Source organism: Lipophrys pholis, assembly GCF_963383615.2.
Source record: "Lipophrys pholis genome assembly, chromosome: 9".
NCBI classification, from domain to species: Eukaryota; Metazoa; Chordata; class Actinopteri; order Blenniiformes; family Blenniidae; genus Lipophrys; species Lipophrys pholis.
The window spans coordinates 30,555,841-30,568,426 of NC_137639.1; the positions used below are offsets into that span (position 1 = coordinate 30,555,841).

The following is a 12,586-nucleotide window of genomic DNA, read 5'->3' on the forward strand; positions in this document are numbered from 1 at the left end:
ACATGTAAGTTTACTAATGTTTCTTTTGTTAAACTGAATGAATCCCGTCTCCTGCAGCCTATATCATGCTTTAATGTTCAACCCCCAACACACACACCACACACACACACACACACACACACACACACACACACTCCAACACATATTTATGTGTGGAGACACATGATATTTCGGTTGTGTTATTTTCAGTGTAATTGAAGTGTGACCCCCCCCTCCCCCCATCAACCCTCCTTTTAACAAACACATGATTGATTTTGCATCATTTTGTGTATCTTTGCTTTAAACAATTCTGTTTGTTTATTCTCCAATTCAATTCCACATTTTATTCATAAATTAAACAGGCTTTATTTTGGCTGCAAAACTCACAATGGTCCTTGGGGGGGGGTATTATGAGACCCCCCCACACACACACACACACACCGGTGTCATTGATTCACCACTGTTGTTGTTTCATACATGTTAGGGAAACTCGTTCTTTGTTTTTTCAGTCGAATTCCAAATTTGATGCACAAAAGAGACAAAGTCTTGTGCATCGGTGGAGAACAATTATCTGTAAATATATCACGTAGACACCCCCCCCATACTATATGTGATATTTTCCGTATTAAGAATGAGAAGCATGTGTGCCAAACATTTAAATAAGATGACGTATTTGCATCTGATCCCCCGTCCCTCCCAGCACCACCCTTTCACCAGAAGGATATTATCACCCCCGCCCCCGCCATCACCCCGCCCTGTCCCTTGTTTAGCCCTTTTGTGTGTGCACGTGGAGGGAAATCAGTTTGATTCTTTTCTGTCTAAAATTCTACATTAAATTGGAGGAAATCATTGGTGTGTGTGTGTGTGTGTGTGGTGGTGGTGGGGGGACTTTAGAGTCCACACACCACCGCCACCATTTCTCTAATTATAATCTAGAATTAAAGTGAAGTATTTACAGATACAAAACTGCATCCAGTTGCCGCCTTCATCACAATAAATGTACCTCGCCCTCTGGACATTGACCGTCTCTCTGTGAATGTGTGTGTGTTTGGGGGGGGGGGGGGGGGTATTGATGTGATGAGCCTGTGCGGGGCGAGAAGAAGCCGAGATGGGGTGGGGGGCGGGGGTAAGAGCTCCACGGATGGGGCAGTCTAGCATCTGAGAGCTGAATGGAGGGGAGTCACGCCTCACTAAGGGTTGGGTTGGGGGGGGGGGGTTCTCCTCATGAGCCCCACTTCGCTGCACACTCTGAATGCCACATGGCAGACTGTCGGGGGAGGGGTGGGGGGGTGATTCTGAGGTTGTGCTGGGGGGGTCCAGACGAGTAGAGATGGCTCCTCTCTCGCAGACACTCCCCCTTTTTCTCTCTGCACTGCCGTAGTAACGTGGATTCACTTTGTGCCGCCAAGGACGGCGTTCCTCGCTCTGCGGCGCCGCCCCATGCCCTCCACTGGAAGTTTTGGGGGATTTGGACGGGTTTAGCGAAAAAGAGTTTTTTTTTTCCCTTCGACGAATCGACGGGGAAAATAAAAATGTCATTTCTCGAGCAGCTCTTTTCCGATTCGGGGCCTTTTTTCCTCTGGTGCCTCGCTGCGAGCTGTGGAGTGCCGACACGCCCCCTTCCTCTCCGGCTCGTCTGGCGAGGCTGGCAGAGGCAGCGGTGCCATTCGTGGTCGAGAAGGTTTTGGGTGACGGCTGCTTTTTGAATCACCCATCACCTCCTGACAATAACACGATGCTCCCGTGACCTTAACTCTTATTGCCGTTTCTATTTTCGTGCACACGATTCTTTAAGTTGCACAAAATGGCAATGTTTGGACTGGGAGGAACACGGAGGACATTTTCAGAGCAGCTCCGCCCCCCCGTCGGGGTCTGGAGCTCTCTGTGATGTCAGAAAGACATTCAGGTGACTTGGATACCTGCTGGTGGGAGTCCTCAGCGGGTTAACGCAGCGACATGCAACACCAGACAGACACTGGATGGTGATGATGATGATAGTGATGAAGATGATGGTGGTGATGATGGCCGATGTGACACTCCGGTCTCTTTAAGACGAGACGTTTGAATCGCCAATAAATGAGGATTTTCTCACTGAGACGGTGCAGATTGGCCTTGTCCCGGTTTTGATGGAGAGAATCACTTCCTGTTACAACCAACACCTAAAACCTGCATTCTGTCACACTGAAACTCCGTCACCACGTTAGGCAACTTCCTGTTTCCTTCCAAACTGACCAATGAGTTAATGACAATAACAGACGACATGAGAAACTCGTTTTCTCACGTTGCTGCCTTTTCCTGATTGAGGCTTTTGTTTTGAAAGACTGATGAAGCCTCTGCTTCCTCCCAGTGAGTGAGCAAGGTCACACGATTGATCTTTTGAGGGTTCAAATCCGGTGAAATAAGAACAACAGCTTCTGTTTGAAGTTCGTCTGGCTTATACTTTTATTTTGAAAGTCATTAGTGATTTCTGTTTAGAAGATTCAGTCCAAAGACCCTGTGAGTCTGTACAATCACAGCTGGGGTTCGAACCGGGTTCCCTCACACTCAAGGTCAAGAGTACGGCCCCGTTTCCACGTTTCGATCGCTGTTGCGTTTTCATTTCAGAAAAGATTCACGTTTCCACAGCAACGTTCTGAAAACAATGTAGTTTCCATGTTGGTCCACTAGTTGGTGCTGTTGGTGATTTTTGTAATGAAACCACACACACATGCGCACAGAACAACACACTCTAAACATTAACACTGGGAGAACACTGACATTCTAGTGGACAGACCACCAAGTTGAATTTTTACTACAGTGACTGTCAAAATAAAAGCGCCAAGTTGGATTGTTATTACGGTGACTGTCAAAATACAAGCACCAAGTTGGTTGTTTTTACGGTGAGTGTCAAAATAAAAGCACCAAGTTGCAGGAGAATATGGACTGGGAGTCATGACATCACGGAGGAAACTTTGTTCTGATTGGCTCTACTGAGCATGTGCAGAAGAGCGAGTTACTACCAACATTTAAAAAAAGTAGCGTCTTCAGTGACTCCGAACTCCGTTGCCTTGGAAACGGGGCCTGAACTGAAAACCCGTCAAACCAGAGAACAGAATAGAACCTTCAGGACTCAGATTCTCTTTGTCTCACAGGTTGAGCAGGATCGAACCATGAACCCCAGGAATCGGGCTTTGTTAGAGTATGTTCACACCAGCCGGTTTGATCCGGATCAGAGTCTCTTCAGGGACTTTCTGGGAAAAGTCCACATTGTCTGAACTCTGGTCCGTATCTAACAAGGAACTCTGGTCCTCTTGAAAACGTCGGTCTCGGTTCTCATTCAAACTGACTTTCCAGTGGGCGGGGGGGGGGGGCGTGGCGTGGCGTAGAGCGCAAGGCATTCTGGGTAGTAAACAATCAAAGCTAACTGCGCGAATCAGATGAAGCAGAAAGAAAAAGTTAATAAATATCTCAAGGTCAGATGTGAAGTGAGGAAGACTCTTCGATATCTGATCTGAAGATTATATATCGAGATTGTTTGTGGCTACCTATTAGCCATGAGCTAACTAGCCTAGCTATCACGGGCTAAAGGGACAGGACGTCCTCTTTCGGTCCAGACCAATCATTGAGCCGTGTTTCTCTTTCACGTCCTCTCTGGTCAGTGTTTGTTTTGGGCGACAGCGCCCCCAAACAGCAGCTGGTGTAACTAAACGACGTTTTCCCGGCGGTTTGATCCGGTTTCCAAAATGTAGCTTGAAACCAAACTGGAGTATCCTAATGGCTTCCTAACCTCTCAGTGGCAAATCGATCAAATTGAGGCGCGTTCTTTTCATGTTTTTTTTTTTTTCATTAACAGCTGGATTTAAAACTGTAGAGCAACAGAAGTCCAGAGAAAGAGAAAAGAGGTCATGATGAGGTCACCAAGTCGACTCACCTGTTAAAGGTCTGAGTATGATGTGGCTCGGAGTGACGACGCCAACGCTCAGGCGCGACCAACCTCCTCGAGTTTTCAGAGGAAACTGTAGTCCGGTCGTGTGTCTGTGAAGTTTTCTCGGAGTGCTTACGGTTTGCAATCTTCTCTGCAGGTTGCAAGATCAAAGCGTTGCGGGCGAAGACCAACACCTACATCAAGACGCCGGTGCGAGGGGAGGAGCCGGTGTTCCTGATCACCGGCCGGAAGGAGGACGTGGCGTTGGCCCGCCGCGAGATCATCTCTGCGGCCGAGCACTTCTCCATGCTGCGGGCGTCCCGCAACAAGCTGGGCGTGTCCTTCAGCGGCTCGCCGCCCACGCCGCTGCCCGGCCAGACCACCATCCAGGTGAGAGTGCCGTACCGCGTGGTGGGGCTGGTGGTGGGGCCCAAAGGCTCCACCATCAAGCGCATCCAGCAGCAGACCTGCACCTACATCGTCACCCCAAGCCGCGACCGAGACCCCGTCTTCGAGATTACCGGGTCGCCGAGCAACGCCGAGCGCGCCCGCGAGGAGATCGAGGCGCACATCGCCTTCAGGACGGGCGGCCTGCACGACCACAACAATGAGAACGACTGCCTGGGGCCAAACGGCAGCGGCGGCGGCAGCCCGGGAGGAGGCGGCGGCGGCGGCGGTCTGGAGAGCCGGCTGCAGCAGGTGTGGGGGCTGCAGGGCGGCCAGAGGAAGCCGCTCACCAGCAGCTACCGCCAGAACTTCTCCGACGCCATGGTGGGCAGCGGAGGAGGGGGCGGCGGCGACGGAGGTGGGATCTACAACAAGGGCAGCTTCTCCAGCTCCGGGGAGAAGCCCTGCTCCTACTTCGGGTCGGAGGGCAGCCAGAGCTGGGGCGACCCCGACTACCCCAAACAGGTGGCCTTCTACGCCCAGCAGCGCTCCAAAAGCTTCGGCGGCCTCCCGCTGCCGCTCACCAGACTGTCCCCCGGCCTGCCCGAGCCCTGCGGCGGCGCCAACACCTCCTCCGTCACCAGCATCGTGTCCGTGTCCGGCTCGCCGCACGCCCAGGCCCGCCGCGCGCACAGCGAGCCCACCTCGGCCGGGGACGGCTTCCCGGGCCGCCTGCCCGTGCCGGACTCGCCGCCGGCCACCGTGCGGGACTGCATGACCTGCTTCGAGAGCAAAGTGACGGCGGCGCTGGTGCCCTGCGGCCACAACCTCTTCTGCATGGAGTGCGCCATCCGGATCTGCGAGCTGAACCACCCCGAGTGCCCGGTGTGCCACACCCAGGTCACACAGGCCATCCGGATATTCTCCTAAAGCTCCGCCTCCGCCTCCGTCCGTCCGTTTCTACATCACCCCCCCTCAGTGTTTCTCCTTTAGTTCCTCTTATTATGATTACTATGATTATTATGATTATTAGTATAATAAGACACACCTTTTTTTTTGTTTTTCAGAAAAATTAAAAAAAAAAAACAATCAAGCAGATATTTTAGAAAGCACTGCTTGCTTTACTAAAAAGTATAAGAAATATTTTTAAGTTTTTCTTTTATATATATATATGCATATATATTTTATAAAAGTTTTGTTTATAAGAGAAGTATAGTACCTTGCATTTTCAGTTTTGTTTTTCGGGGACTGCCGCCGTCCGCTCCATCACGGGGGGACGGCCCGGCAGCAATGTGAACATTTTATTAGTCTAAATTTTCTTATTTTACCATGAAGTGGGTTTATACTGAAGGAGAGAAGATGATTGTTGAGGTACTCGATCTGCACCTGACTGACCCGCAGCAGGGGGGGGGGGGGGGAGAAAAAGAAATTCTCATTGCACCTTACAATCATCAGGTCTAAAATCGGATTGTCAATCAGACCTTGAAATTTCAGGAGCCGATGTGGAGTTTTACTGTGATTGTGCTTTGATATAATTGGTCCAAATGATGTTTTGGTTGAAATGTGAATAGAGTCAAAGCAAAAACAAACCTTTTTTTTTCTTTTTTTTTTAAATCTCTCTACACCTTTTAGAGTCTTAGTAACCAGATGAAGCTTAAAAGGGTGTGGAGGGGAGGGGTGGGGGGGTGAGGACATATGTCATCTTTTATTTATGGGAAAGGTTTTTCTGTGGGGGTGGGGTGGGGGGGGGGGGGGTGATCACAGAGGGACGGGCGCCGTGTAGAACCCGTGGATTCAGTCGCTCCTCGTGGCTCCGGAGAAGCTTGTGTGGTTCCTCGCTCGGCTTAAAGCACCGATTTAATTTGTGAGGCCTTGGAATTCATCCATTTGGCCACTTCTCCATACCCCCCCCACCCCACCCCACCACCCCCCCCAACCACCCACACCCACCCCACCACCACCACCACACGACGGACTCGTCTCGGAGCCACCTGAACCGCGGTGTCGTTTGGCCACAGCCGCCCACACACACACACACACACACACACACACACACACACACACACACACACACAGAAAGCTTTCACTACGTCGGAGCGCTGCTGTAAATAAGGAGAATTAGCATTCGGACGGAGGCCGAGCGAAGTTCCCTGAATGAGCAGTTGGAGTAAAAATACGGAGTCCAGGTTGGCTAATCTTCCTCCTCCTCCTGCTCAGAGGGGGCTGCCCCCCCCTTCCCCCCCCTCAACACACACACACACACACACACCCTGTAATTAGCAAAGCTGTACAGGAGCAGGTGTTTCGTGGCACACTGTGGCTGTGACCCTGAGCTGGAGGTCTCGCCTGCCCCCCCCCCCCCCCCTTTTTTTTTTCTTTACCCCTTCTCTCGCTTTTCTTTGGGAGTGGTGTGTGCCCCCCCCCCCCCACCGAGCCCAGCCGGTATTGTCTGGCCAGTCCCGGCGTGGGGCCGCAGAACGCTCGGACACGGCTCTGGACCTGCTCATTCATGATTAGGTAAATGGGGTCCAACCAGGTGCTGACTGTGTGTGTGTGTGTGTGTGTGTGTGTGTGTGTGTGTGTGTGGGTGTGTGTGTGTGTGTGTGTGTGTGGCGAGCCTCTCCTTTATCCACCCCCTCAAAAAAGAAAGAAAAAAAAAGCCCACCGTTGCCTGGACAGTATGGATGCAGCTGGGCAAAGAACCCCCCCCGCCCCCCACACACACACACACACACACACACACATCTCCTTCTTCGGCTGCTGGAGAGGGGGGGTCTGTGTGCGTGGGGGGGTCTCTTTGTCCCCAAAACACAAAATGTGTATTCTGGATTTTTCCGGCTCCGGTGCGATGAAGCCGATCAACTTCCTGCTTCTGGACAAACTCCGATCAATGTCTTTCTTTTGGGGGGGGTGGAGGTGTGTGTGTGTGTGTGTGTGTGTGTGGGGGGGTCCTGTTGGTGTGGCAGCGCCGTTATAAACCCATCTACCCCTCATCGCCCCCGTATCACTTTTTCTTTCTTTGTCTTCTAAATTAAAGTCGAACCAAAGAACCAAACTGGAGTTCAGACAAACTGAAATAATTTCCCTTCTAGTTTCTAAACTTTCCATTTCACTGCTGGAGGAACTTTTCGTAACGTCGTTATTCAGGCCTCCAATACAAGAAGGCCTCACTTCATTCTTTCACTCTTAACATTGATTCTTTATTCTAAACTTTTCCCCCAGAACTCGTCTTTATCCTCAAAAGCTGCACTTTATTCTCCAAATATTGTTTTTGACGCAACTTTTTACCGAGTTGATTGGAAAGTCAGTTTTAACTTACAATTCTCTGAATGCTGAAATCTGAGCGTCGATATTTTGGCTCCGTTGATTTTAAATCAGAGAATTCTTTCATCAACACTTTGATTTTGATTTTCACATCTTTCCGATTTTGTTCCCAAAACATTTCAACTTTATTCTCCATGTTTATTTAATTTATTTTGTGTTTTTCGTCACCGACGTCTTGGGTTTCAAGACGTGAGTTCATTGACTATATGTTTTTTTTTTTTTTAAATATAATTTCCATGTTTTGATTTAATTTTTGATCAAACAGATTTTTTTTTGTATTCATTAATGACGTTTCAACTTTAGTCCCTGAACTTACTTTCCTAACGTCAGCTGAACGTTTCGTGGTTTTTCTCCACCGTTACGTCGAATTTTCTTGCAACTTATATTTTAACTTTATTCATGAAGAGACGTTCTTGACTGAGTTTAAATCTTAATTCTTATTGTATTTCCACTCCTTCGCTGCACCTCCAGGCCCCCCCCTTCCTTCACCTTCCATGTCCCTCTGTTACTGCCCCTCTGTTACTGCCACCCCCCCCCACCACCACCACCACCCCCCACTAAGGCTCCAGCCAACCCCCCCCCCCCCTTCTACTTCTCCCCCAGAATGAAATCAGACGATTGTAATTGACAGGAAAGCCGAGGAAACGCCCCATTTAACCAGCACTCATGCTGAATCGAATTACACAGCCTGTGAGCCGCCTGGGCCCGGCCGGGGGGATTTCGGGGGGGGGGGGGGTTAAGCTGCTGACTGATGAAGGGGGAGAAGAGAAGGACACTCCCTAAAAGAAAAACCCAAACCTGTGCAGCTTTGTTGGTCACTCAGGTGTTTCTGAGACTTCGGTTCCCCCCCCCCGAGGCTTCAGGGGGAGGATGGTGGGGGTGGGGGTCAGTTAACACCCCCACCCCCCCCCCCCCCCCGTTAACACGGAAACAACACACCCCGAAGAACGGGGGCTGGGTTTTTTTATGGATGAGTCATGTGTTAAAAGGTGTACCGTTGGGGAGAGTCCTCCCCCGTGCACCGGGGGGCAGCAGCGAGCCGCTGTGCGATCATCAGTCGGCCAATCGGCTCGGGCCTCCGCTCTGCAGGACAGACTGGACTGGACAGGCTAGCTGGTTAGCACGCTAACTCCGGATCAATACGACGACATCACGACTGTTTTCCTCATTTTTAATAATTCCAAACGGAGAAAATATGACATACTGTACCTTTAAGGCAGCAGGACGCCGCCTTCCTAAGCTTAGTATTTTTATTAGCTTTCTTTTCTGCCTTAATATTTTTTTATTGAACGTTGGCTTTTTTGGCATAACAAGGTAGCAACTTTTTGGCCTTTTGATAGCGCCGCGCCCGGACTTTTAAAAGTACTTATTTTTGGAAGAAAAATAAAAAGAATGTGAATCAACGTGGGGGAGGGCGGGGGGGGGGGGGGGGGGGGGGCTTAGAGGGAGTCAAGAAATTAGGCACCGAATAAAGAGCAAAGAAAGCACCTTATTATAAAACACGTGCATTTGATTCAAACCAAACCGACCACTGACGGTGAAATGTATTGCTGAGAAATGGAAAACAAATGCACATAAGGCTTCCCTGTCATTTTTATTCTTTCCCATTTTGAAACTTGTGACATATTTGGGAGACCTCCCATCCGTTCAGTCGATGCTGTTGACTTTTCTTTTGTTTGCACTGGTTTAATGAAGAGAGGGATTATTTCAGACGCTGCAGGCGTGATGGAGTGTTGTACTTTATGGGGAAATGTAAATATATAGTGTGTGTATCAGACATCCAGACAAAGGCCCGCTTAAAGTGAGGTTTTGATTATTTTTACAAAGCCGAAGGTGTCATTGTTGATGGTTTCTTTTTTTTTGTTTTGTTTTTTTTTAGGTTAAGAAAATTCACAAATGTTTGACTTTAGGGAGAGTAAATCTTTTTATATATGCGTCCCATCCATCCTTTTTGACTATAATAGTATATTAGATAGAACCATACGTGTAAGAAATATTATTTAAACTGATTAACTTAGTATTTCGTCCAAATATATAGATGGAAGAATTAACCAGACACTACTATAAACATTGAATATTCTTTTTATGAAGCCGCTGTTGTACAAAACCAATCTGGAATTGAAAGCTAAAATAAATAAATAAATCCGTTTCTATGTATATTAGGATGAAAAGCAATAATAACCAGAACAAAGGAGCCTGCTTGAATAATAATCTACTGAGAAATTGACCTTTGAGAACCAAACCTTGCATGAAACCATGTCGCCATATCTGGGAGGGGGCGTGGCCTTGTTTGTCTTGACATCGAGAACAGCCAATTGGATTGCGCGTGTGTGTGTAACACAACTGGTCACGAAGGAGGGGCGGGGCTTAGGTTTTGGACACCGAGTGAGGCCACGCCCCCCTCGTGCAGTGACGAGTCGGGAAGAGGAAATGAGGGGATTTGACGTAGAAAATACTCGTTAAACGGAAATAAGAATGAGCAGCTTTACATCCCTCCTCCAGATCGAGCGCGTTCGAAGAGCGGGAGACAGACAGGAATCGGCTTGAATAAAACTTGGTAAAGTAACCTCCGTTCACCTCCCGGGCGTGCCACGATTCCTCGTATCGGTCCAGATTTCCAGACTCTACCAGCAGCGCATCGCGATGGGGGGGGGCGTGGCTTAAAGGAATCCCACCACACGCCCCCGAGTGCAGGAAGAGTCTTTAAAAAAAAAAAAAGAAAGATAGAAGTTAATAGGAAAACTAGTAAACCTTTTCCATTTTCTTGGCACATCTAAGAGATTTATAACCAATAAGCACATGAAGATAAAAACATTGTTTTATTCTTTAAAGAACATTAAGAGTCATATTTGATTTATAAAGTTACTTTAACAACATTTCAAACTGGAGTGGGCCGGTTTCAGATCAGCGTTTTTTCTGAGCCAATAGCGACTGTGGGGGCGGGGCTTAGGGATTCAACCGGCCATTCCTATTGGATGTTTGGCTTGGACATGCCCCCGCCCCCACCCCCACCCCCACCCCCCGAGTGCAGGAAGAGAACAATTTGAGAAACTGACTTAAAACTTTGACACATTTTAGTGAAAAGTGCCCAAAAGCAGGAATTTCAAAGCTTTTGTTTTTCCTTTGAACTGCAGACGTTCAGGAGTTTGAAGTTGATTGTTTATGTTGGTGATCAGTCATGTGACCGGGCGGGTCGAGGCTGTGAGGAGGAACTCAGCGGGTTCTTCTTCAGTACGGTAAAATTTACATGGAAGATCCCATCAGTTGGTTTAAAGGTCAAAGGTCAGGCGGAGCCAAAGAGCAGAACTTGTTGCTGGAGGTTAAAGGTCAGGTTTGGTTTGCAGTTGGTGGAACAGAACCGGACTCTTCCTCGCTGTCTGGTCCGTCTGGATCACTGGAGCTGCTTTAAAGGGGGAAAATACCAGGAAGTCTCATTCTCACTTTGTTTTTAAGAACAGACTCTTTCTTTTATATATATATATATATATATATATATATATATATATATATATATATATATATATATATATATATATATATATATATATATATATATATATATTAGTCAAGTCAGCTTTATTTCAAGAGAACGTGAAACGGCTGAAGTCAAAGTGCTTCACATAATAAACCAGTAATAATTACAACTAAAGACAAGCAATAAAACACCTAAATACAGTAAAACAAACAATTGGGAACAATAAACGCAGGCGCTGAGTTAAACATGGCTAAAAGTCAGGGAACAATAATTTCAAACAAAGTATTTCGATTTATATTCACTTTTGTTTTTCTTTAATCTCACTACGATTAGATTGTGAAACAATAATCTGTATAATCTTAAACCTTTCTCAGAGCTTAAGTCTATATTTTCAGTATCTGGTCTTTATTATTATTAAAATTTAATTTCAGTTCTTTCTTTTTTTTGTCAGTTCTTTAAAATTTTTCTAAAAATGTGTCTTTAATTCTAATATATCAGCTTTATTATCAAAACATAACGTGAACTTTTTTATTTTTGACATTTCGTCTTTCGGTGGAAATACTGAACTTTGGTGTTTTATTTTTTCCAACTTAATTTTCGCATCTTAGAAAGAAAAAATAAACTTCAAATTGCATCTTCAATTGCAAGGACTACTTAATTCTGCTCAATTTTTATTCTCCATGTTTTGAATTTATCCTCAAAATGTTTTCTGTTTACAACATTTCAACTTAACTTTGAATTTCTTAAAAAAAAATAAATAAATAAAAAAAAATCTAATTTTAAATTTATTTTTAGAATTTTGTATTTATTTGCAATATTGTAACTTTTTGTAGGAACTTGAATCCTGATATTTCGTATTTATTTTCTTAATTCTCTTTATTCTAAAAAAAATAATTATTAAAAATGCGAATTTTCTCAAAGTGCCGACTTTATTTTCTGAATTCTTAACCTTTATTGTAAAACTGAATGCATTACTTGTATTTTCTCTATATTTAAACATTAATGCTCCACAATTAAACACCAGATTTTGTCTGTTTCCTTCATATTTCTACCTCGTTGGTGCATTTTGACTTTAATATTGAAACATTTCTGTCTGACAGCAGAAAACAAACTGGAAACGAGTTTGAAAGGTAAAGTTTAGTTTTTGTTTTTCATTTTTGAGTTCCTTCATTGTATTTCAACGTCTGTTAAACACTAAACGTAGTATTTTCCCTCTTTAACGGTTCCTGGCGTTCGGACTCCTCCGGAAGGAGACGGAAGGTTCTGGAAGGATGGGCGCGGGGGGGGTGGGCTGGGCTGGGGGGGGGGTTAGTAGAGCCACACTGTGGGCTTGTTTCTTTATTCCTTCTTTCATTTAGTCTGAGCCTCAGTTGAGCTGCATGTTAGTGAAATATAGTAGGATAGGTAAGATTTATCCAGTAAAAAGACTTGATCATCCTGATACCTGAAGTGTATAAAAAAAGCTTTAAGACCTTAAAGTGAAACCTGATTCTATTGATTCTATTGATTCTATTTAC

At 46.3% G+C, this 12,586-nt stretch overlaps 1 protein-coding gene across 1 annotated transcript in view; it reads left to right on the forward strand.

Annotated features, from left to right (window-relative positions):
• Positions 1-5,331, forward strand: part of mex3a (mex-3 RNA binding family member A) — a 6,425-nt gene extending 1,094 nt beyond the window's left edge. Inside the window, 1 exon segment of the mRNA XM_080471928.1 lies at positions 4,041-5,331. Within this exon segment, the coding sequence (XP_080328054.1) occupies positions 4,041-5,200 (1,160 nt within the window). The 3' untranslated portion in view covers positions 5,201-5,331.
• The last annotated feature ends 7,255 nt before the right edge of the window (positions 5,332-12,586 follow it).